Source organism: Eptatretus burgeri, chromosome 3 (assembly GCF_056783735.1).
Source record: "Eptatretus burgeri isolate ZD-2024b chromosome 3, Ebu_testis_v1, whole genome shotgun sequence".
NCBI classification, from domain to species: domain Eukaryota; kingdom Metazoa; phylum Chordata; class Myxini; order Myxiniformes; family Myxinidae; genus Eptatretus; species Eptatretus burgeri.
This window is the reverse complement of record NC_140963.1, coordinates 98362895-98389680: the sequence shown is the minus strand read 5'-3', so window position 1 is coordinate 98389680 and position 26786 is coordinate 98362895. Positions and strand designations below refer to the sequence as shown.

The window sequence follows — 26786 nt, the reverse complement described above, 5'->3', positions numbered from 1 at the left end:
CTCTTGCCAAGATCAATCAAAAGGTCCAGGCCTTCGCACTTAACTTGAACTTCGGTCAAAAGTCTTGTGCCCTTTGAAAATCATTTTGCAGACCATAATTTGAGGTAGTAACATCTGATATTGGCTTTCTTCTGGTTATCTCTAATTTTTCTCTCGTGCTCTGTCTCATGTGACCTTTGCTTTTTCACGCAAATCTTTAATTGAGATCAAATGTAACAGTGGGTTAACATCAACAGGCATATCCATTGATGTTTTTGTGGCAGTTTATATTTTTGAGTTTTCATTACTTTGTGATGAAGGAGTGGAGATTATTTTAATTTAGTGATGTGGAAGAGAAATGCAAGAAATATTTTTTATTCACACCTGTGTTATAAAACAAATTTTCTTACCATCATATGAAGTGGCCTGGACAAATTGTTGTAATGCTACTTCCCAGCAGGTGAACAAACAGTGGGAGGTTTATTATTTTTGTGAAATAGGTGGGAAAGTTTACAACTCTGTGAAATGGAACACATGGTCTGCCGAAAAACCCTGACACTTTAAATTATTTTTCTAACAAAAACGCCCCAAATTTAATGCCACAACAATGGTAACAAAAATATAAAAAACACAGGTTAATGTAATGAAATACTTTTTTTGAATCTTATCATGGTCAATGTTCTGTCGACTGCCATTTTGACACACCTGTACCAACAATATTTTGACATCCTCAAAATACCAACGTTCCTTGATTCCATCTTGAAGATATGTCTGGGTTGTACTGGAGAGCTAAAAACTTGTTGAAAGGCTTTCCAACTGCAAACTGGAGAACACCTCAAATGCAAAGCCCATCCGCATCTGCTTTGTACTCAAACTAAACTTGATGAAAAGAACAGTTAACAGTGAAATTTATAAATTAGTGTTCTCCATATTCTCATTTTCATAATGATAAAGGTTTGTTGAAAATTTGATGACAAAAGCTCAAATGGTAAAATAGTTATTGCCTGGCGAAGACAAACTGAAGGTCAATGGTAATTCGCAAGTTAATGAAACATGGAAGAGATTATTTTAAATAAATAAATAAATAAAATAAACACCCGCCATATCATGTTGCACAGCAGCGGATGGGCGAATAATGGCTATTTGTACTTCTTGTGACTTTGCCCTTTGACATTTTGACCAAATTATTCATCATCATCATCATCATCATCATCATCATCATCATCATCATCATCCTATAATGGAAGTGTGTGTGTGTGTGTGTGTGTGTGTGTGTGTGTGTGTGTGTGTGTGTGTGTGTGTGTCCGAAACTCCAAGGATTGCATTTTCCATAAATTAAAATGAGTGCATGACTTTTTTGGGGAAATTAAAAACTATAATTTAATGTGCACGAAAAATAATTGAATTTGAAACTAATGAATAATGCAACTATCACAGAACATGGTTATATGAGCTGAAATTGAATATTTATGGTATTTATGGGCACCCATCGTAAACGGACAATTCAGCTCATTCTCAGAGTAAAGCTTTGCTGAAAATTTCATGGCAAAACCTCAAATGGTTAAAAAAACAGTTATGGCCTCCATGCACGCATGCACGCACTCACCTGCAAAATCCTGTTTCCCTGCTGCTTGGATGGATGGCCAAAAAATTATGCTTATTGACAATAAACAGCAGAAATATAGGAATACATTTTTGGAAAAACATAAATACAATGTTCCTACAACTACTACTATTACTACTTTGACTAATATTTACACTACCACTGTTATTATTGCTGCTACGACTATAACTACTCATTAATGTACCACACTCTTCACAGAGTGCCAATGCTGCTGAGCAAATCTCGTGGTGAGCGTTATGGTTGGTGGTTTGCCATTGCCTTTCCAGCAGTCAGTCAGGACAGGAATTTGGAATGCAGCCAGGATGCCGGCAAAAACTGTCCGTTCACAAAAGACCAAGCGGTATTTTACGTCCACCAACTAATGGTAACAGATGAGACACCCAGTTTAATATACAGTACTTCTAATGGACGGCACACACATTGACGCATGACCCTCCATGCACAACACCAGGATGACAGTTTATAGCTGGATCGAGATTCCAACCCCAAGCTCGGCAGCTCAGAGGTGTGTACATACCTCCAGGTTATCATGCCAGCCTCTGTTCCACTCTATTAATGTTTTTTTTATTAACTTGCCATTTTGAAAAACGTTACATTAAAAAATCATTTCCATATCAGTGACACTTGAATCATAGACTCCTATAGAGAAGGACTGGAACCTCCCATGCTCGGGGTTTGTAACTTGAGTCTGAAGGATTAACTTGAGTCCGGGGCTAAAATGACTTCCAGAAGGGCTAGAGACACGATCTCGGGATCCATATAGGGGTTTTTGAGGACGGCGAGTTCAATAGTGTCATTTTCTACACCACCTGAGGTCATCTTCAATATCAAAAGGTCATATTTCAAGGTCAAATAAATGAATTTTGCTATTTTTTTCCCGTTTATATGTCTAACTCAAAAACGGTGAGAGATGGCTGATTGTAATAAGATGCAAGTGTGTAGAGCTGTCAAATTTTGATATTTATTGTCATATATCGTATTACGTAAACATTATATACGTGTCACAACACCATGCCTATTGCAACTATGTCTGTCTATCACGAGTTGGAGAGCTTTTCTTTCCTCCTGAGGCATCCCAAAGCTTTCTCTTTGTCACTTACATTGAGGACATGAGCTTTCAATAGAATGTTAGCAAAAGTAGTACATGCAGCATTACTACTAGCGAAAGGTGCATCTACAGAGGATAACAGCTCAGCAAAATGAAATCGGCAATGCATTTTAGTCTTATACAAATTATAGGCATTATGTACAAAAAAGACGGTTGACATAGTCGGCACACTCAATCCACCTCTATTCAAATTATCTAGAAACTCAGATGACACCTCGTTACCATCTTCATCATCAATGATCTCCTCCATACTAGTGCTATCGCCATATTTATGAACAAGGTGTCCGGCCAAATAAACTACTTTATGCTTTAGGGCATCGTCAGACCCCAAGAGATCCTGAGTGTCTTGAAGAGTAATCTCGTCAATGAGTTCACTTCGCTCATCTGGATTTATGGAAGTTGTACAGTTCTTGTCACAATCAATCACACGAGAACTAGATTCGGGCATAATGTCATGCTTGATGAGTGTTTGCAAATTTACAATTTTAGCTGCAGCCATAATGTCAGCGACGTCAATGTAGAAGTTTCCACCGCTTCTTTGCCTGGCTTGGCCGAAAAACTTTTCCAAGGCTTCATCTGCAAATATAGCAGGAAGAACGTAGTCAAAGTCTTTCTCTGCCAGAAGCAATTTGGCAGCCTCCACATTACTACGTGTGGACACAGTGAAGGCTTCAGCAGTCTGCTGAGTTGGCTTCAGCTTACGACCACCACGTCCTTACCATGCGCAGGTAAATATAATTTGGCAGGCCTGCTCCAGCCTAGTGAAACTTGTACAGTCTGCTGTCCAAGGCTGTCTGGATTCGTCGTGCAGATGGATAGCTGAGAAACGGTCTTTCACGTTCATCATCTTGAACCACTCACTCATTATCTGGGTGAGGATGATTGTGCCTTCGCTGATGCCCAGTGAATCCTTGAAGGTCTTTAAAGCGGCGACAGTCTTGTCATTGAACACTTGGCATACCAATGGTACGCTCTGGCGTTGAAGGGGCTTGGGGAAAACAGCGGTGTGTGTCAGCTTGGTTAAGCGAATAGGAGTAGCCCGGTCGATCTCATAAACCTTCTGAATATCACTCCAGTAAGCTTTGTACTCATTACCATCTACGACAAATGAGAGTGTCTTGCCATCAACAGTAATCCAGTTGTTGCGAACATTTTTGAAGATGTGCATGTAGTCGTACACTAAGAACATAGATTGTTCTTGAATTGACAGCACTTGGCAACTCCCTGGTCCTCCAAGTTTTGAATAAACACTGCGGTTGGTGTTGCAATTGTCACATATCAAAGAAATCACAGTACCGCCAGCACCAACTACAGCTGATGCAACTTCGATAAGGAGTTCCTTCAGCTGATCGGCAGTTAGTTTTTTGCAGGGCAAAATGCGTAGAATATAGCGTGGACCACCGAAATGGCAGGCAACTGCAACAACCATAGCATGTGAAGCAAGCATTTCGTGTTCACCACCCGCTGCTGCATTTTGAGCATATCCTGCAACATGCCCTCCAGAAAATCGCAATGTCTCGACCAGCTTTACCTCGTCAAACATTAAATTGACCAAACGCTGTTGTGGTTTAAGCTGGTCGAACACGGTTTTGAGGTTGGAGTCCTGCTGACTACTAGCAAGCATCTGTTTTACCTTTTTTGTTGATGGTAGAATGATTAAGCCGGATCGACGAATCATTTTGTATGCACCGGGTGATATGTTGTGAAGCTGCATTGCGAAAATCATAGTATCAGTATCAAATCGGCGACGATCAAGATGCAGCTGCAATGATCAAGTTTGAACATAAGATGCAGCTGCGACAGAAGGAAGGTGAAATGAGGAAGCTCGTGTGCCTCAGTCATCCAACAGAGCTGGCTTATTACAAGCTGAAGAATTTCCTTGCTTGTGCATTCATAGATGTTTACCTGGTCAGTTATGGATCTAATCTGGGACCATTTTGAGAGCAGGCTGTTCTTCTGCAAAGGAAAAAGTCGTTTGGGCACCTCAATGCCATCTTTCTCAACTCTATTCAAGAATAGAAATCCAAAAGGTGAGTGAACTTGTTGGAAATGAAAGAACTGCTTGACAGTTTGTCCAGTAGCATCAGTTCTTGATAGGTAAAGGTTTTCCTGGTCTTTTATGACGTTAAAGCCAGGAAAAGGAGCTGATTTTAGCACAGAAGTGGTCGAAATCTTGGATATTGTCTGCAGCCTCATCAGCTGCCTGCATCTTCTTAGCTCTTGATTCTGACGTAGAAGATGATGTTGGGCGTGGGGCTGAGGTCACCTGCTTCAAAGCTGATTTCGGTACTCCAGGAAATATTGATGGGGGGTCTTTGGGTTGTTTGCCACCCCGAACTGACACCCAATCACAATTGAAATCTGTCTCACAAATATATATCTCCTTTAAGCACCTCAAGCTTTCTTTCTCATTTGGCATTGCCAATATCCATCTCTCCCTCTCCTCAGGATTTTTTGGGAAGGATATGACCTTTACATAGGCGTCCCATAATAGTTCCTCTACAACCAAAGCAGCTGCAACGACGTGGCATATTGTCACCAAAGCAGGAAACAACACAAAGATCCTGTGAGATCACCAGCTGGACAGTTTCTGAAAGAGAAACAAACAAAACATACATTAGTTAACGATGATAGAAATCAGCAAGTAGGTGCAGCAGGTGCACAATGTCATGTTTTGTCATAGACTTTACAAAAGTTTTCCTCTATGAGTTAGACACAAAAACGGGCAAAAAATACCAAAATTCAGTAATTTGACCTTGAAATATGACCTTTTGACCTTGAAGATGACCTCAGGTGGTGTTAAAAATGACACTATTGAACTCGCCGTCCTCAAAAACCCCTATATGGATCCCGAGATCGTGTCTCCAGCCCTTCTAGAAGTCATTTTATCCCCGGACTCAAATTAATCCTTCAGACTCGAGTTACAAACCCCGAGATCGTGACGTTCCAGTCCTTCTCTATAGGAGTCTATGACTTGAATGCATTTTTTTTTTTTTACCTTTTCATTCAATCTCTTTCAATTTCACGCAAACTTTCAGTTGTAACAGTGATTTTTGTACATGTGTCTACAGCCAACATTAGTAAATACTTTAGAAGAAGGCATTGAAGATGTGTTTGCAGATAACAAAGAGATGGCAAAGAAAAATGTAGTAAAGTGTTTTTGATAACTAAAGAACTGCAATTGTTACCACCTTGCCTCACAGGTAGGCTTTATGAGGCCATGGAATATATTTATGGAACACTTGAGGCATTTTCAGCAAGGTGGTAACACTGACTGAATCAAAGCGGTTCCTGCAGAGATACCGGATGTCTTTTGGAATAACATTTTCATCGCCTTGAAATTAAAGAAGCTGTTTTCTTATGGGGATGTTGTGATGTTCCAGTGTCTGATGGGATTAAATTGATGGTCGGCAGTGGTGATGCATGGCATAATGGGACATTGCCAAACATGATTCGTGGGCGTTTTCACACGCTCAGCGTACAAATTAGAAATCGCACGCATATCTTGGTTTTGACATGCTGCTGAATACCACAACGGTCTCAGCGAAACAGGCGTCAGGCAGGGGAACGTGCAGGCGTGCAAAGCAGCATGGCAGGCGGAAAGGAGGCCACAACGTTCAGGTCGCTTTGTGAAACCACTACTTTGACCATTGTGCCTTACTTATCACCTGGCCATTTTCAGGTATTTTAATCTTGCTACAGGAGTGAGAATAGTGTCCTGGGTTGAACTATCCTAATTGTGTGCTTTTGGTGCCTCATCCTTTTGAAAGGCCTGCCTCCAATTTATCAAAATCATTTGATTATCCGATTCATGCGTCTTCTACAAATGACCTCATAAAGTTATTGATTTTGAAAGTTATTGTTACTGTCAATGTTCTTACCAAAGGCTAACTGCAATTGTTAAGATTCCTATTTTTATTGGGCAAGCTGTGCTCGGGATTTTAACGTGTTATTTGTTGTGTCTCCTAAACTCTATCATACGTCATCCTTCTATCGAGCAAAAATGGCCCCAAAACAGAGGAGTCTATTAATAGAAGTTATTTTACATTACCAAGTTTCAAACAATAATTTGGTATTTATTTTTGCTCATGAAACATGTAAGCAAGAGGCTGCATATAAATATGGGGTTTGCTATGCAGTGACGACAAATATTAATATTTAATCAAAGTACCACGGCTGTAACTTGAATTAAATTTAAGTGAAAAAGATAGTTTAGAGACTGTTTAGACCACTGATGAAGAATATAACTAATTGCTAATTTGCCTTCAGAAGTGTTCTGGCAATTATTTATATGATAGATTCAGATATCGAAGTTGTTATTAAATATTAACTTTTTATGGAGTTTGGTTTTTAAACATTGACTGAAGTAAAAGAAAAATCAACTTTATTACCTCCGCCACCAAAGGTGAAGGAGGTAATGTTTTCACCCCTCTCTGCCTGTTGGGTGGTCGCTAGACTACCGTTATTCTCAGGTTTTCCGTCTGTCTGTTTGTATGTAATGGACAGCTCTGGAGGCCAGAGGAGTCAACCGATTTTCATGAAACTTCACTGGTAGGTTCATACCAGGATCTAGTTGTATGCTTTTGAGAACCGTTGCTATGGACGCCACCATTGCCGAGCAACGGGACTTTGAAATTTTTGAAAAAAATCCGAAAAATATTTTTATTCATTTTTTTTCGAAAATCAAAAATCGGCTTCCACGCTTTTATGCGCACTATAATCAACCTCTTTGTCAAAAAATTTCAGCCCGATCCTGTGTGACTGTGACTGTGACTAGTATGCAATTATATAGCGACCACCCATGTCGCCTACTGGCTTGTTTGTTTGTTTGTTTGTTTGTGTCCAGTATATCTCAAAAAGTTGTGGACGGATCCCACTGAAATTTTGTGGCTGGTTATGTGTGTGACAAGGACGAAATTATAAGATTTTGGTGAAGATCCGGATCAGACTACTGGAATTTTTAAAAGTGATTCTTCACCATTGAGAGGTGGGGCCAAAAACGATATAAAGAACGATATCTCAACAAGTTGTGGACGGATGCCACTGAAATTTTGTGGCTGGTTTTGTGTGTGACAAGGACGAAATTATAAGATTTTGGTGAAGATCCGGATCCGACTACTGGAATTTTTTAAAGCGATTCCTCACCATTGAGAGATAGGGCCAAAAACGATATAAAGAACGATATCTCAAAAAGTTGTGTATGGATTTGAATAAACTTGGTGGACACGTTGGGCGTGTGACAAGGTAGAATTGGTTCAATTTTGGTAAAGGTCCGAATCTGGATCCGGATCTGATAATTTTTGAAGTGATTCTTCACCATTCAGAGATAGGGCTAAATCGATATATTGCACGATATCTCAAAAATTGTGAACGGATTTGGACGAAACTTGGTGGACAGGTTGGGTATCTGACCATGACGAATTGATTCGATTTTGGTGAAAAATCCGGATCTGGATATGAGATTCATTTAATTTTTTTTCGAGAGATAAGGTCAAAAACGATATATGTCATGATATTTAAAAAATGTATTGGGCCCTATATGTTCTCGTGGATCAGGCATTACTAGGCGGAGGTATGTGCTCTACCAAGTGCCCTTCCAGTTTCATTTTGGAATCGATGATGCATACATTATTTGAGTGAAAAAGATGCAACTGTTCCACCATGCGGTTTGTACTTCGTAATGATGGAAATAAAAAATAGGGTCAATGCCCCTGGACACTCACCTTGTAGAATAATGAAACTGAGGAGGAAGTCAACGTGGGATGGAATCAGAAAAATGTACCAATGGAGCAATGGTATAGCAAATCCCTATTTTGGGGGCCACCCTCTTCCCACCACCCCGTAAATCCCCTTCCACCCCAATTTTTATTTTTATTTTTATTTTTTAAATAGCGTGAACAAACTTTGGGACATGGGTTGTGGTTATGAAGGTTATGAAGGTTATGTCCAACATATATACAGCTTTTTGTTTTTTTGTATACATTGTTGAGGCTCGTATGAGAGCTAACACACTGCACAGCAAGGAGGGCATGAGACAATAGGGGTGGGAGTGGGAAGGACAAAACAGTGGGGAACAGAGACATTAGGAGATCTGTGGTAGCGAGAGGGATGGGGCGGGGAACACGGGGTATACAAGATGGATATTACAGGGACTTTCAGGAAGGAAAGCAGGGAATTTGAAGGGGGTGTGTATGAGGGGAATTAATGGGGGTAGAAAAGATCGAGGTTTTGGATGGGGGAAGATAAGAGGTGGAGGTGAACAGCTGTTTTGAAGGCCTGGAGGGAAGAGTGAGATTGAAGAGAGTGTGGGAGTTTATTCCAAAGGCAGGAAAAAAGAGGAATGAAAGAGTGAAGGTGAGCAGTAATTATTGATTTTGCTAGTTTTACTAGAAGGGTTTTTTAGTAAAACCTAGTTTTATTATAAGGGGGTTGTTGGCGGACCTTGAGCGCCCTTCGGAAATATGGTGGGGATCATGCCTATAGAAAGTCTACATCCCCTTTCAAAATTTTCACCTTTTGTTGCCTTATAGCCTGGGATTAAATTGCATTAAATCAGACTTTTTCCACCTTTATTTACACATCGTAACCCACAACTTCCAAGTGAAAAACAAATTCTACAAATTTCAGAAAATTAATTGAAAATACAAAACTAGAACATCTTGATTGGATAAGTGCCGACCCCCTGAAAAAGCAATTGTAAATTAGCTCACGTGTAACCAATCACCTTCACAGTCACACACCAAGTTAATTGGCCTCCACTTGTGTTAAATTGCAATGATTCTGATTATTTCAGAATACAATCAGCTGTTACTGTAAGTTTCCTCTGCTGGGTAGTGAATTTCACAGTAAAGACTCAACCATGAGCACCAAGGAGCTTTCAAATGCCGTCTAGGATAATATAAAGTTGTTTAAAGGCACAGATCAGGGGATGGGGATAAAAATATTTCAAAGGCCTTGAATATCTCTTGGAGCACAGTGAAGATAATCCTCAAGATGTGAAAGGTGTAGGGTACCACCAAGACCCTGCCGAGATCAGGTCTTCCCTCCAAACTGGATGAGCAGGCAAGAAGGACACTGATCAGAGAGGCCACCAAGAGGCCAATGGCAACTTTGAAAGAGTTACATGGATTTATGGCAAAGACTGGTCACTGTGTGCATGTGACAACAACATTGCAAGCACTTCACAAGTCTTGCCTATATGGTAGGGTGGCAAGAAGGAAGCTATTACTCAAAAAACCCACCATGAGTTCTGTTTGAGGTATGCAAAAAACTACTACGGAGATTTCTGAAGCCATGTGGCAAAATGATTTGTGGTCTGACAAAACCAAGATGGAACTTTTTCACCGAAATGTAAAACATTATGATTGGGGGTAAACCCAACACAGGACATCATCCAAAGAACACCATCCGTACTGTGAAGCATGGTGGTTGCAGCATCATGTTATGGGGATGTTTCTCATCAGCAGGGACTGGGGCACTTGTCAGGATACAATGGAAAATGGATGGAATAAGATACAGAAAAATCCAAGAGGAAAACCTGCTGCCCTCTGCCTGAAAGCTGTAATTGGGATGGAAGTTTACTTTTCAGCATGACAACAACCTGAAGCACACCTCCAAAGCTACACTGGAGTGGCTAAGGAGCAAGAAGATAAATGTCCTTGAGTGGTCCAGTCAAAGCCCCGACCTATATCTAATCAAAAATCTGTGAGACGACTTGAAGATTACTGTCCATTAATGCTCCCCATGCAACTTCACTGAGCTTGAACAGTTTTGTCCACAAAATTGGGCAAAGATTGCCCAATCAAGGTGCACAAAGTTGGTAGAGACCAATCCCAATAGACTCACAGCTGTAATTTGCTGTTGAAGGTGCTTTCATCAAGCAAGAAAGCTGTAATTGGGATGGAAGTTTACTTTTCAGCATGACAACAACCCGAAGCACACAGCCAAATCTACACTGGAGTGGCTGAGGAGCAAAAAGATAAATGTCCTTGAGTGGTCCAGTCAGAACCCCGACCTATATCTAATCAAAAATCTGTGGCACGACTTGAAGATTACTGTCCATCAATGCTCCCCACGCAACTTCACTGAGCTTGAACAGTTTTGTCCACAAAATTGGGCAAAGATTGCCCAATCAAGGTGCACAAAGTTTTTAGAGACCAATCCCAATCCCAATAGACTCACAGTTGTAATTTGCTGTTAAAGGTGCGTCCATCAAGTATTTGTGGAATTATGACAAACAGAATCATTGGTCCATAATTTTTGAGGACTATGAAGGCGAAACTCTTGCAATGAATGGCGAATATATACTGTGACATGATCCAAAACTTCCTCAGACCATCAAGATTAATCAACGGGAGTTGTGGTTTCAACAAGATTTGGCAGGGAGCCACCTGCCATACAGAAAGAGCGACAATCCCAATGTTGTGTGAACTGTTCCCAAACATTGTAATTTCTCATCATGGAGACTCAAACTGGCCTCCACAATTCCCAGATTTATCAGCAGCAGACTTATTTTTGTGGGGTTACTTAAAGGAGAGAGTTCACACAGAGATGGCATTAGGGGCGTGCATCCCGTGCGATTGCACAGGGCCCCCGAGATGATAAGGGGCCCTCAAAACGACCAATCGTGGTTCACAGTCTTTCAACACGGGGCCCCCGAGGGTGGGTCTCACTTTGCTAACAAAATATATCACCTTGTGAGTGGTGATAAATACAACACAAAGGGAATGCTCAGCTCAGGAATGTACAATCACAAAACACCCCTCAGTAAATGGGATAACCCTTGCGCATGGCAGAACGTTGCGGTTTTTAAAATCAGAACACCTGTCCTGAGGATGAAACTGAACTACCCCAGTGCTGCGAAAAAGGGGAAAAATCTCAACAATAGGGGAAAAGGGCGAAAAATGGGAAATATCTCAACATTAGGGGAAAAGGGGAAATATCTCAACAATAGGGAAAAAGGGGAAATATCTCAACAATAGGGGAAAAGGGGAAATATCTCAACAATAGGGAAAAAGGGGAAATATCTCAACAATAGGGGAAAAGGGCGAAAAAGGGGAAATATCTCAACAATAGGGGAAAAGGGCGAAAAAGGGGAAATATCTCAACAATAGGGGAAAATGGTGAAAAAGGGGAAATAGCTCAACAATAGGGGAAAAGGGCAAAAAAGGGGAAATATCTCAACAATAGGGGAAAAGGGCAAAAAATGGGAAATATCTCAGCAATAGGGGAAAATGGTGAAAAAGGGGAAATAGCTCAACAATAGGGGAAAAGAGCAAAAAAGGGGAAATATCTCAACAATAGGGGAAAAGGGGAAATATCTCAACAATAGGGGAAAAGGGTGAAAAATTAACCGAAATTAACTTTCTTCATTACACAAGTGGCAGAACCAGAAAAGGGTCCGAGACCGAGCACATGTGCTGAGGTGTGTTCCTTTACTAATTAGCTCGCAGAGCGCACACCAAGCAGCTTAAGCACTCAAGCAAGCAGTCCCACAAAATGTTTGAGGAACGCCTGGCTATGCAAACCATAGCAAGCTGATTGATCATGGAACATCGCATGGATCAGCTTTTTAAGTGAGTTTGTGTTTTAAGCCGCTGTCACACCTTGACGTTTTAGCCAGCATATGGCAACGTATCAAAATGTATGTAAAACGCTTGCGTACGCTGAACTATTGATGTTTTTTTTCTAGTTTTGGGTGTATTCATCACGAGTTGGACGTATGCATAGCGTATTAGTAACGTACACAGCACGTTTTGATAACATATAGATAACTTATACCAACGAATGCTTAGCGTGTTGTTGGCGTTCGCAACCTATGCCCAACGATAGTCTAACTTATGCATAGTGCGTGGCAGCGTATCACTGATGATCACGTGGCGTAGGCTATAAAAAGGCTGCGGCTCGACGATTCAAATCATAACCGCACTAGACATCGAAGTGTCAAGCCGCTGTCACACCTTGACGTTTTAGCCAGCGTATGCCGACGTATGAAAAATTTGCCGAATACGCTGGCACACGTCGAATACGTTATGGGTAAGTTTTGTATACGTTAATAGCACGCTGAAGCACGCTGGCATACGTCGTAGTACGCCGAGTACGTCGACAAATTTTAAGCTTGTTGAAAAATTTTCAACGTATGCCAGCGTATGACTCACACGTTCCGCATACGCTGGCCATAAGTTGTAGGCATGTTATGCGATCGTCGACACACGTCGACACACGTTACTTGTAAGTTACTCATAAGTCGAAATACGTCGAGGTAATGCCTAGCGTACCTGAAACTTATTTCTAACCTATGATAACGTGCTTTGAACCTATGTGTAATGTATCTCCAACGCAAATTGACGTATGTAGACGTATTTGACGTCTTCCGGACGACCACAGAACTTACTGAACATTTTTCGAACTTACAGCTACCGTATAATGGCGTATTGTCAGCGTTTAGGGGAATTGGTATATAAAAATACCCCCAAGAGGGAGTGCCGGTCATCTCTGCCAGAGGTCGAAAGTAACTCTGTGCCAGACTGGAATAGGGGCAGTTCATAAAGTACGTAAGCTCTACTTCCGGGTTTTAAAACCACCCACTACCCTCTGTATTCAGGCTAGTGACCATCCACCCACCCTCCTCTGTATGCAGGCTGGTGACCACCCACCCACCCCCCTCTGTATGCAGGCTAGTGACCATCCACCCACCCCCCTCTGTATTCAGGCTAGTGACCATCCACCCACCCTCCTCTGTATTCAGGCTGGTGACCACCCACCCACCCTCCTCTGTATGCAGGCTAGTGACCATCCACCCACCCTCCTCTGTATTCAGGCTAGTGACCACCCACCCACCCCCCTCTGTATTCAGGCTAGTGACCATCCACCCACCCTCCTCTGTATTCAGGCTAGTGACCACCCACCCACCCCCCTCTGTATTCAGGCTAGTGACCATCCACCCCTGTACGCAGCCCGTATGCGGGCTTTAAACCACCCACCCCCTCTGTATGCAGGCTTGTGACCATCCACCCACCCCCCTCTGTATGCAGGCTAGTGACCACCCACCCACCCCCTCTGTATGCAGGCTTGTGACCATCCACCCACCCCCTCTGTATGCAGGCTAGTGACCATCCACCCACCCTCCTCTGTATGCAGGCTAGTGACCATCCACCCACCCCCTCTGTATGCAGGCTAGTGACCACCCACCCACCCCCTCTGTATGCAGGCTAGTGACCACCCACCCACCCCCTCTGTATGCAGGCTAGTGACCACCCACCCACCCCCTCTGTATGCAGGCTAGTGACCATCGACCCACCCTCCTCTGTATTCAGGCTAGTGACCACCCACCCACCCCCCTCTGTATTCAGGCTAGTGACCATCCACCCACCCTCCTCTGTATTCAGGCTAGTGACCACCCACCCACCCCCCTCTGTATTCAGGCTAGTGACCATCCACCCCTGTACGCAGCCCGTATGTGGGCTTTAAACCACCCACCCCCCTCTGTATGCAGGCTAGTGACCACCTACCCATCCCCTTCATACATCGCTAATTGCTTGCAAAGCCAGCAGTTCCTTATGAACCGATGTTTGTAAGCCATGACGATGCAGTCCCGAGCGGTGTAATTTACCTTTTTTTTAATATCACCGCACGTCAATTTTGAAAATAAAAGTACAAATTGACATTCAAAACAATGTTAATGTCATAAATGAAAGTAAGTGTGCATATAAACTTGTGTTCCATTGTTTTAGTTAAATCTGACAAAAGCTTCAAATGTAATATTTGTCTCGGAGAGTTCCGGTTCTTAATTTTTTAATATTTATTTTTGTACGTACTTTATGAACGGCCCATACGGGGAATCAGAAAGAAGTTTGAAGGGCTATAAAATGGGAACGAGAGCAAATTTCAACAAAATGGCTCGTGTTGTTCTCGAGAATAGTCCATAGTATCTGAATCACTAATAACATTTGATCTCTCTTGATAAATGAGGGAGGAGATACGATTTGAAATCGACGATTTTCGCAACTTTGACAGCCTCGTGACGTTGACCTCGACCTTGGACGACCTTGAAAGTTATATCGTTGTGAATGTCTCATCGACCTCTATCCATTCCACTATTGGTTATTTGTCTCCACTCGGTTTGATTGTGGACGTAATGACGGACGGAAGGACGGACGGACGGACGGAAGGACGGACCGACGGAAAGACTTCGAGACTGGGGTTTTTAGGTCATCTCTACTGAGATGTAGAGATGACCTAAAAATGGGGTTCACACAGGGGGAACCTGTCAGTGTTCCAGACTCCATGGTTTTTTTTTTTTCTTCGGTATGACAGTGATGTTGACATTTAGATTTCTAGTGCGGTTATGATTTAAATCGTTGAGCGGCAGCCTATTAATTATATTATATTATAACCGCACTAGAAATCGAAGTGTCAATATCACCATCATACTGAAGAAAAAAAAAAAAACCATGGAGTCTGGAACACTGACGCTAACCATTACCTTGACGTGTTTCGACTTATGAGTAACTTACAAGTAACGTGTGTCAAAGATCGCGTAACGTGCCTACAACTTATGGCCAGCGTATGCAGAACGTGTGAGTCATACACTGGCATACGTCGAAAAATTTTGAGCATGCTTAAAATTTGTCGACGAGCTTGGCGTACTACGACGCATGCCAGCGTACTACGACGTATGCCAGTGTACTACGACGTATGCCAGTGTACTACGACATATGCCAGTGTACTACGACGTATGTCAGCGTACTACGACGTATGTCAGCATACTACGACGCATGCCAGTGTACTACGACGTATGCCAGTGTACTACGACGTATGTCAGCGTACTACGACGCATGCCAGTGTACTACGACGTATGCCAGTGTACTACGACATATGCCAGTGTACTACGACGTATGCCAGTGTACTACGACGTATGCCAGTGTACTACGACGTATGTCAGCGTACTACGACGTATGCCAGTGTACTACGACGTATGTCAGCGTACTACGACGTATGCCAGCATGCTCTTAATGTATACAAACTTACCCATAACGTATTCGACGTGTGCCAGCGTTTTAGATAAATTTTTCATACGTCGGCATACGCTGGCTAAATCGTCAAGGTGTGACAGGGCCTTAAGGCTGGCGGTGAGACAAGGAATTTTACCGTTATTCCAATCACATGAAAATAATTTGAAATTTATCTGCGGGAACGGCTGAGGGGGCGGGCGATCACGTTATTATCTTGCCAAAACGAAGTTTTTGCAAGATATGTTGCTCAGTTTGTATGGTTTTTTTTGTCTGTAATGACGTATAAAAAATTCTGCAGAGCACAGTTATCATTGGAAATTTTTGTAACTTCGCATATCAGAGGCCTATAGAGGTCCCTTTCAGCACATAAAGTTTTGAAGGTCAAGGTCAAAGGTCAAGGTTACTTTGTCGCAAATCAGGGGAGTCGACGAAACCCTTATTTTTGAGTAATTTTGATCGGATCGTCTTGAAACTTCATGTGAATATAGTTCATGGTCTGGCGCTCAGCTGATTAATTTTTGGTGGCGATTGGCCTTGACCTTCATGGTTAACACCTAAGGTCAAACATATTTGACCCCAAGGTCAAATTTTCAAGTTTTAGGAACCATATCGTGTAGTACCTCAAATTGAACGCCTCAATGAGTGCTTTCTAGATATGTCAAGCTTGAGACATTATGTCGTCATTTGGTGACGTTATGAGGCAAACGCATATTTTTCATGGTTACTCTGTAGAACGATTCTCATCGGAATCTCTCGTAGGCAGATATTCCTCAAGGAGTCGCTCCTGGTGGATAGCAGCTCTGTTCACCTGAGTGTGACCTTAAAGAAGTCACATGTGGTCACCTTTTGGCAAGGCAGGGTGACATTGGTTTATTCTTTTTATTACTGCCAATTATTGTCCTATTATGATTAATAATATTAATACTAAAAAAAGTCAATAAAAATGGAAATTCCTCTGGATATTTTTTTCAATCGAGGCGAAAACAACATAGGCTAAAACAAGTGTGAAAATAACACGGAGTCCTCTTACTTGTGAGTCGGGATACAATTGAGGGTTCTGAAGCGTCGCTCGTAGTACCCTCTCCCACCACCACCGGGAGCACACCACCTTCAAAATTATTGGCGAGTTGGGCAGATAAAGTCACTACAACCTTTGCCACATTACCTTGGCAAGTTCAATTTGTTGGGATTGCATAAGTAATGACCGAGTACATCGATATCAGACAGACGGGCATCAAAATGCATACATTGGTGGGATGACAGATTGGCAGGTAAACGGGGGCTCCCACTGGGATATTACTGTGTTTGGCATGGGGTCCCCAAATGACTAATGCCACCTCTGGGCTCTGAGTCCACATCAAGAAGCCACGAACACTGGAGGATTTGAAAGATAACTTAAGGACAGAAATTAATGCTGTAATGAATGAAGCTTTGACCTCTGGAATAGAAAGTGTTATTGTTGGAGGTGTCAGATTGTGGCAGCTCATGGTGGGCACCTCGCCGACATTAGTTTCCATTCTTTCCAAGTTTCCATACTTGATACATTGAAATAAAACATTAAATAATGGCGCTTTGGCCTATCGGCCATCGTATGTCAGGTGTCCCCTTCGGTGAGGAAAGTGGAGGAGCTTGACGTGCGCAGCCTCCACATCATGTTGAAAGGTGATTCTCCATTGGGAATCAAACCACATGCGTGTACATTTTTATGTTAGAATGCAGAATGTAAATTAATATCCAAAGGTTCCACAGTCTCCATGGGACTACACTGAGTATGAGTGTAATTATTGCATTCATGATCCTATCTGATGTCAAATGAGGAAACGAGGCCGATTGGCCCGTCATTGCCATGTTGCACTCTAAGGTTAATTTTTCACGACAGCTCTTACCATTTATCTTTTCCATGTTTTGCTGAAGTCTAAATAACCTGATCATGATTCAGTGACCCAATTTGAGTGTGTGTGCGTGCGTGCGTGCATGTGTGTGCGCGTGTGTGTGTGTGTATATATGTAAATTATAACAAGGCAGGATGGAGATTGTTGTGTGAAAAATCTGATATTTTGCCAAGAGATGTATAAAAAATATCTCTGTTCCTATTTGGATTGTAATTTGAACTGGCACAAGGAAAACAAAGGCATTGTGCTACAGACAATGGGCACAAAGTATCCTGAAAGCCATCTTGCTCTCCAAAGTGCCTTTATCAGGATGTAATGCTCCTCTCATGTGTGCCAGGGTGACGGGCAGGAGATGGAGCTGGCGCCAAGGCTGGGTCCACGCCAAGTTCAGATTCGCTTGCGTGAGGGGAGGTCACTGGTGGTGCGTGACAGGGGAGGTAAGCGGCGAAGCACAGCTGCACTCAAATCCTACCATAGTTTCTTTCCTGAGTCAGCTTTGTCAATAAATGAAATGTTCCTAGCTCTAAATGCAGAGAGGCTAAAGGTGAGGATGGAATGACGCAGGTCCACTGTCATTACCTAAAGCCATTGTAAGTGGTTTAAGGTGGTGAGGTCCTGTTTCACATTGCCATCTGTGTCACTCATCTCTCATAATGTTGGGATCCAGGGTTCAAATCACATACACTCCATTGTTTTGTTAATTTCTCTCTAAATGTTTATTAATATTTGCACTGATATTTCCTCATATCATTGTCCTGCAAATGCTTGCTGTAAAAGCTCCTCAATGAGCTTTGGATACTATAGAAGAAACAAAAGATTTATCTTCGACCCTTTTTACCTTCGCCACCGAAGATGGACGGAGGTTTGCTTTTCACCTGTCTGTCTGTTTGTGAGCACGGTATCTCAAAACATTATGGACTGATTCAGACAAAACTTGGTGGATAGGTTGAGTGTGTGATTAGGACTAATTGATTCAATTTTAGTGAAGATTCGGATCCAGATAGGAGAACTTTTTCATTTTCTAAGTGAATCTTCACCATTAAGAGATGGAGCCAAAAATGATATATCGCATGGTATATCAAAAAGTTGTGGATGAGTTCTGACAAAAGTAGGTGGATGAGTTGGGGAGGTGACAAAGTCCGGATGCAGGTCTGGCCTAGCAGTGGGATAAAAAAACATAAACTGTTCATCCTGGCGGAGGTATGCGCCCCACTCAGTGCCATTTTAGTTCTTTCCTTGTGATGATTCATCTCTCCAACGGATCAATGACTCATTTTGGTCAGGGTTTTTTTTTTTCCCATGTATTTTATCCTTCCAATTGTATGGTTAATATGCAGTACTAATTATGATAATGGAATGCAAGAATTGTTGGAATTAATATAATTTTCTGTTTTCCTCTTCATCTCTTTCACTTCTTTCCCGTTTCTTCCTCACTCCTTGCATTCTAATTCCCTTGGCCTACGTCTACATATATCTCCACATCCACTTCAACTTCCATCTGTAAAGGAAGTTTTGCTTTGCTACCTTTGCTGTTATGATCCTCTTTAGATTTATTTAATGGGATGGCCATGTTTTTACTCTGCCATCCCTACATATGGAGTATTACCGTACTCCATGATATTGTGTTTGGCATGTTTCATTTATTAAAGATTGAATGAATGAATTTTCGTTGTTGATGGTAGCCATCGAAACCAAAACAGAAAACGTTAAGGACAACTGTTTATAATAATATTTGCAAATGCAAGAAATCAGTGTACACTGCAGCTCATTTTGAGACTGCTTTTGTATTGACATTTTGTTCATCTTCCTCCATTGCATTGAAACTGCAGATAAAGTTATTAAGAGGAGAAAATCTTGAATTATAGGTAGAAGGGATGACATGAGTTTTGTTTTGTTTCTGTTTTTTTTTGGGGGGGGGGAGGGGAGGGGAGGGAAAGGGTGTTGGTAATTTGTCATGATGTAACTTATTGCACAAGTTTTCATTGAAAACTTTAATAACAGACTGATTAATCTCCACATCAAACAAATGTTCAAACATACATTTGGGTATTGGTGCATTTTACAAGCAATCAGGGACTCCTTACATAGATATTGCTCCTGTTGAAATAGCTAAGATAAATTTTGTTGTTACCTTCCTTTGGACACACAAAGTTGCATGTCAAATCGCATGACCAGTCAGCTGACACCTGTCTTACACATGTGATTTAATGACTGGTGTTTGGCTTGCCTCATATTTATAATATTGAAACTTTGAATAATTACCTGTTATTCCTTTTGATCAGTCTCTTTCTATGAGATGGTGACTCATTCTTACGATGAAAAAAATCTCATCAGATCACGTTGAAATTTCTGTAAGGGTAATAGTTAAGGATTACACCATCAGTCAGTATTAAAATTGCTGTTTATAAACTACATAATCTAATTGATCTTGATCAGAAGCACAGTTTAAACAAATCTAAAAGGTGGAGGATAGGTTTTGAAGACACAATCGCCTCCAGGCATAGCAGTCTCATTCACCGTTTGATCGCCAAGTGGAGTTTAATATAATAATTATATATTTTTATTTATTTATATAGCACTTATCAAATATATACAAATAAATCTCAAAGTGCTGATTAAGGGCACAATCATTCGCTCAAGTAAAAAAAAAAGAAAACAAACAAAAAAAAGAAATGTGATAAAAAAAAAATCAACAGAGAATAGTGTAAAATTACATTAAAAATCAATGAAAAAAGTCAATTGCATAAAATAGAAATAACAATGGAACAAGGAGAAAAAGATATAAAATGTCATCGCCCCCGTGGTTTTAGTAATTTTGCTGTACAGAGTTAAATGGCCATGTCACATGACCACTCAAGTCAGTTGCACATACACATAAATCTTGCAAATATGTGCTAGCACTTTAACTCCGTACAGTAAAATTACTAAAACTACGGGGGCTACGACATTTTATAACTTTTTCTCATTGTTTACAACTACAATGGCCACCAGTCTACCAGTCGGCCATCTTTGATTCGATCACAAAGTAAAGTAAGGTGCATGTGGATGCCATCATGTACTGTGCTTGTGCCAAGTTTGAACAAAATCGGACCATGCATGTCCAAGAAATGGTTGAGAACACGTTTGAGTAATTAAATGATTTGCATATGTAAGCCATCATTCTTCATCTGTTTGCCAAGTTTCAAAAAAGATGGGTAAATGCATGTCCGATAAATGGTTGAGGACGCGGTCAACATCGGGTTTTTACAATTAAAATGGCCACCAGGCAGTCATCTTTGATCGAATCACGAAACAAAATGATGCGTTTATGTACACCATCATGTATTGGCTTTTTGTCTAGTTTGAACAAAATCGGTCTTTACATGTCTGACATACGACTGCGGACGGACGAACACATGGGCGGATGAGACTGAATCCAGAAGCTCCCATTTTGGAGAAAGTCCAACGGGGGCTCATAAAATGGGTCCCAAAACTGACCCCTGTGGAACACCAAATGTAACAGGACGGATGTTGCATGTAGATTTGCCCATGCTGACAAATTAATTTCTGAGGGAATAGTAGGAAGAAAACCACTGTAAGGCTGTACCAGAGAGACCTACAAAGGAAGTCATTAAAGCACTGCAGTAGGATTTTATGATCCGTATTGTCAAAAGCTGCACTGAGATCGAGCAAAATGAGTATATAGGCCAGGGGAGCCAGAATCTATAAACATAACAAGGTCATGTACCGCCTTAACGAGGGCAGTTTCTGTACTGTGTGCAGGTCTAAAACCAGAGTGAAATGCCTCGTAAAGCTCGTTGGAATCCAGATGAGACTGAAACTGAGAGGCTACCACCTCTTCTAAAATTCCAGATAAAAGGGTACATGAGAGATTGGCCTGTAATTGGAGACGACCTCATGGTAAAGATTGTGTGTTTTTTTTAAGAAGGGGGGTAATTGCTGCATGCTTGAGGGAGGATGGCACGACACCAGTTCAAAGTAATTTATTGAACTATATTGGTGACAATAGGGGAAATGGCAGATAAACAAGATGTCTGTCAAGATTTTTGAATAGGATCGAGTGAGCTATCAAGTGAGAGGAAGCTCTCAGAACAAAGCTTTTTGAAAATTTGATGACAAAAGCTCAAATGGTAAAAAAAACAGGTACGGCACAGACAGACACATACACACACACACACACACACAGAGACACACAAAAGTGATTGCACTGGGTGGGGGACGGGCTAATGAAGGATTAGATCTCGAGGGACGATAAACAAGTAAATCAACAAATGGTGAGGAGTGAAACGTTTAAAAGTTAAGCATTCAATTGAGAGGGAATCGGGGACATGCAAAAAGCATTCACGGAAAAATGATCACGATAAAAAAAAAACTGCTAAACCTCCACCTTGTCCAAATCCACAAGCCTTTTCAAGATACTTATAGCTGGGTGGGATTGCTGAATTCAATACTAGGTAATCACCGGCATGGTGCCAAGTTTCTGTTAAGCAAAGAAAATCGATGTCTTTATCAACAATTAAATCATTTAGAAGCAAAAGGATTTTATTTGAAAGTGATTGCATATTCAAGAGAGCATTTTTTTTTTTTATAGGTGTAGCTGAGGTTAACAACAATGATTACAATTTTCCGACAGGATGTAGATTGCTGAAATCTGTTCCGTGGTGGTTGATTGACCTTCGATGGCGAGACTGGATAGCATTGATCAGCAAGGTGTTTATCAGGACTGGTTTAGAATATAGTCCAAAACCAAGTTATTTTGTTTAGACCAAAGGTAAGGAATAAAGTTATTGTGTTGTAACTTGTAACAATGTAAAATTACGACCTAAACCTCCGTGTATATATCTGGCCCCCGTAGTAGATCTAAATTGCGTGTCGCATTGAGATCGGGAAGTGTGATGCACAGAGCGTTTATAATGCATAAGTTCGAAATGAGAGTACCTTATTAAAAGTCATTTTAAAATTGGTCGAGGAATCACAGCAAAGGTAGAGCAGGCAATCCAAGACCCCCGATGAAAGCGTAGACCCAAGGCTGGGAGGAGTCCCCACTTGGCAAACGGCAGGTCCAAATATCACAATATGCTGTCATACTGTCCTTGCTGGGAGCATGGTATTTGAACACAAGCCTTTCTTCATAGGGTGCATTAAACCAGCTGTACCACTTACATTTTTATATCCTTAAATATGTAAGTGGATACTGTGGACATGTCGACTTTGCCGATATACAAATATATACATTTAAATTCCTGGTTCAAATTTTCTCTGGTCTAAACTTTTCTTTGTGCCTAAGTTTATATATTTATGATTGGCTTTACAGACAATTGTCATCTTACTGTACACAACCAATCATAAATTTAAACAAGCCACGATTAGTCTGGCAATCTGTCAACCGAGTCCAGGTTTGCAAAATGTTTTATTTATTTGTTTATTTATTTTAATCTTTATTGCACATTATTACCCTGCGTGCAGGAAGTGCAAAGCGGGGTTAACCAATTGGTTCACTTCTTCTGTCTGTCTGTCTGCCTGTCTGTCTACAGACGTTGGTGTATGATTGAGGAACTACTTGATTTCAATTCAATTCGATATTTTGAATACTGTTGAACACAAATGAGAACCATGAATCGGAACACAAACCTGCAGTTTCGCAGGACTTTAGCTCTGCAGTTGGCAAAATGTATGGAACCTCGTCAGGATTGCGCTTGCACAGAGTAAGATAACTTATTTTTTTAGTATGTCTGCTTGTCCAGCAGTCAAACAAAATTTAAAATCATCCGCACGTAAAATGTAATTTGCACGATTTATATGCGCGCCGCATCAAAATAAGTGTGTATCCCCTTTTATGGCGGTTTCCTCTTTATTGTCCCAAACATAAATTACGTACCTTTGTGGTCTTTCCTCGTGCTCCTCGTCCTGAATGCCTGGGGTCCACTGGGAACCGATGTAATTTGGGCATTTCATGAAACTTTAAGTCATCACTGTTGCTGTTATTCATTCTCACAGTTTGTTGCATCGACTTCCAACGGAAGACTCCATCCCTTCGCCAGGCCACATCTCTTTTGCCGGATTATTGAAGGAATGCTTAAATGTGCTTCCACAATGGAGTACAAACGTATGGATGAAGAAGATATAGAAGAAGAACAAGAAGAAAAATCCTACTTGAAGTCAAGCTCGCTTTCCCTTTTGTCTGTGCTTGGATGAAGAAGATCCTTTTATCGACATAGTAGCTCTCCAGTCTCCACACAGGCTTGGCGGAGAGACGTTATATCATATTGAGCTGGCTTCACACATGGCCTGCGGCTGCAAATTTTCATATGTCTTCGCCCCGGTTCGAAAGAGCACACTTATTTAATTTAGACATGGCCTGGAGCTGTGCAGAAATTGTTCTTTTTCTCTGCACCATTTTGGCAGATTTATTTCATTGTTTGGCCGTTCAATGCACCAAAGCACAACTTGGCTGGTGGAGCCATCATTGGACAATGTGTTGATTATAAAATATTTGGCTAAAATGGCATGCGAAGTACATTGTGTTTTACAAGGAAATGGAACATGAGTGACGATCTTAGTGAAGTATATAATACTTTCCAGTTTATGTACATTGTGGTTATGTTGTCCAAGTTTACAGTTGTTTCAGTAGTCATTTTTTTTGTTTGTTTGGGTGAAAGAAAAATAATGAACAATACCATAAAGACATTCATTGTGTCTGAATAGCCAGACGTACGCCGTTTTGTCTTCAGTTTTTCAAAACATTGAGTTCATTGCTCATCAAAATGAATGGCATTAGAATCAAGAGTGCCAGCATGCTGGTATCCTGTGTCGGAGTGGCAACTCGTCCAGGATTGTGCCCAATAGCCAAGGAGACTGCTTCATCAGCACCGACGTTCTGCACAGAGTATGGACTGAATGGATGGATGGATTAGAATCATCGCAAAATATGCGTGCATCTCTGCACATGCATTCACTGTATGCATGTGAACACACACACACACACACACACACACACACACACACACACACACACACACACACACACACACACACACACACACACACACACACACACACACACACACACACACACACACACACACACACACACACACACCGTTCTCCCCAGTGCACCCAACATGCACAGCAGGCTATCCAGCTCACCGACAATTGTTCTTTCGAAGATGTTTTCTTTATTGTGTCGATGTATTATGCACTGGAGATGACCAACTTCAATACAGTATTACATTTTCATTCGATAATTTGCAAATGACCCATACATTAAAAGTTGCTGTGTGTGTGTGTGTGTGTGTGTGTGTGTATGTGTGTTACTACACTTCCAAGCTCATTTATTCGAAATTGGTCAGATATCAGATGGAATTGGAGACTGTTTGCACATCTGCCACCATCTGACATGCTGAACGGACTCCTGGTGCTTGTGCTGAAAGTCAAGCTCATTACACTGACTTGGCTCTAGATATACTGAACGAGCGTGTTTGAGCTTCTCAGCCTCAATCGAGCACTATAAAATGGGCTTTTTGTGAAACATATATATATATATATATATTATATATATACACATATGAAGGGGGGAGGGGGTGTTCAACTTGCATTTTAGAGGGGGACTTGAGGGGAAACGGGGGATGGCCCCATCTGCCAGCATTAGCACAAGATTGACCAAAATGGGAAAATTAAAACAGCACATTCAAACAGGATAGCAAAAGCACCCATCACTTTGAAACAGCACATACTATTTAAAAAAAGATCATAACATGGGCTTCCCTTGAGGTGTGCGACACGAACTGCAGCTGCCACCCTGTTTACCGACTCTGGAACTGGATCTCTCTGATGGGGCCACACATTGCCCAGAGACACCCCGGAGTGCCAAAGAACACCAAATAAATCGGACAAACGAACACCCTTCCAGCAGCCGGACCAGCTGCCAAGCCCGACCTCACAGTCCAAGCCCCGAAATGCGGCTCATGCCGGGAAACCCTAAAGCCCATCACACCTTAGCTGCAATGCTTATAAAACACCCATAGCCGCTCGTATTTTGTGCCTTTATTAGCTGCTGTTGAACTTCATCCAAAACAGGGGCTTATGAATTTTGTCTCGATTTTTGTGTCCGTGCATCCACAACCATATCTCAGACTTGCATGGACAGATTTTATTTGTACTTGGCACAAATACAACACATGATGGTATACAGAAGCACATCATTTTGTTTCACGATGTGATCAAAGATGGCCGCTTGGCGGCCATTTTAGTCATAAAAATAACCCTCAACCTTAACTATTTCAACAAGTGTTGAACACTTCCTCAACCATTTCTCGCACATGCAGTTACTGATCTTGTTCAAACTTGGCACACAGATAACCAATGATGGCTTACATACGTACATCATTTTGTTTTGAGATGAGCTCCAAGATGGCCAAATGGCAGACATTTTGTTACCTAAACGTGTCCCCAAACATTTCTCAGACATGCATGGTCCGATTTTGTTCAAACGTGGCACAAGCACAGCACACAATGGTATACACTTGCCCCAAACATTATTTTGCTATCTGATCAAAGATGGCCAACTGTTAGACTGACAGCCATTTTAATTGTATATAAATATGGGCTAGCCCTTGAACTCCACACAGCAAAATTATTAAAACAACAGGGACGATGACATTTCATGTCTTTTTACTTGTTTAATTTCAGCACACGTTTTTCAACCAAAATGCATTTAGCCCCATAATCTCTCAACCCAAGCCGAATCCAAAAATTCAAACCATGGAATCAAACCCAGCAGCAGCCCTGACCACCAAAAAAGTGCCCATCCGCCAAACCCAGATTTCACATTTTTAAACTTTTGTCATTTTAAACTTTTGTCAGATTTTGTCACATTTTAAACTTTTGTCAGATTTAACGAAAACAAGGGAACAAACAATGTATATGTACCTCATTAACATTATCACCAACACTGTCTTCAATGTCAATTTGTAATTTTATTTTCAAAAACGACAACTGCTGGAATAAAAGAAGTCATTTACTTCTTTTTACTACCCTCTATTGTGTCCCCATTGCTGACAAATACCCGTTTGTTCCATCCATCCATCAATCCTTCCCTCGATCCCTCTATCCATCCCTTCCATGCATACTTTGCTCCATCCATCTGTTGAAAAGGAACAGTAGGCTTCGCA

At 41.4% G+C, this 26786-nt stretch overlaps 2 protein-coding genes across 17 annotated transcripts in view; one reads left to right on the top strand and one right to left on the bottom strand.

Annotated features, from left to right (window-relative positions):
• MCTP1 (multiple C2 and transmembrane domain containing 1) overlaps positions 1-26786 on the top strand; it is a 265879-nt gene that overhangs the window by 61139 nt on the left and 177954 nt on the right. For 7 of the 8 annotated variants that reach the window (XM_085874635.1, XM_085874636.1, XM_085874633.1 and 4 more), the window contains one exon: positions 17954-18053. In XM_085874635.1, the coding sequence (XP_085730761.1) occupies positions 17954-18053 (100 nt within the window). Of the gene's footprint in view, positions 1-6285; positions 6394-17953; positions 18054-26786 lie in introns of those variants that run through there. The other variant, XM_085874639.1, reaches the window with a different exon arrangement.
• LOC147030513 (uncharacterized) overlaps positions 3412-26786 on the bottom strand; it is a 29286-nt gene continuing 5911 nt past the window's right edge. For 3 of the 9 annotated variants that reach the window (XM_085874641.1, XM_085874645.1, XM_085874646.1), the window contains 3 exons: positions 23495-24509; positions 19879-19965; positions 3412-5301 (listed from right to left, as the gene is read on the bottom strand). In XM_085874641.1, the coding sequence (XP_085730767.1) occupies positions 3427-4437 (1011 nt within the window). In that variant the 5' untranslated portion in view covers positions 4438-5301; positions 19879-19965; positions 23495-24509 and the 3' untranslated portion in view covers positions 3412-3426. Of the gene's footprint in view, positions 5302-19250; positions 19514-19878; positions 19966-23494; positions 24510-26786 lie in introns of those variants that run through there. The other 6 variants (XM_085874642.1, XM_085874643.1, XM_085874644.1 and 3 more) reach the window with 5 other exon arrangements.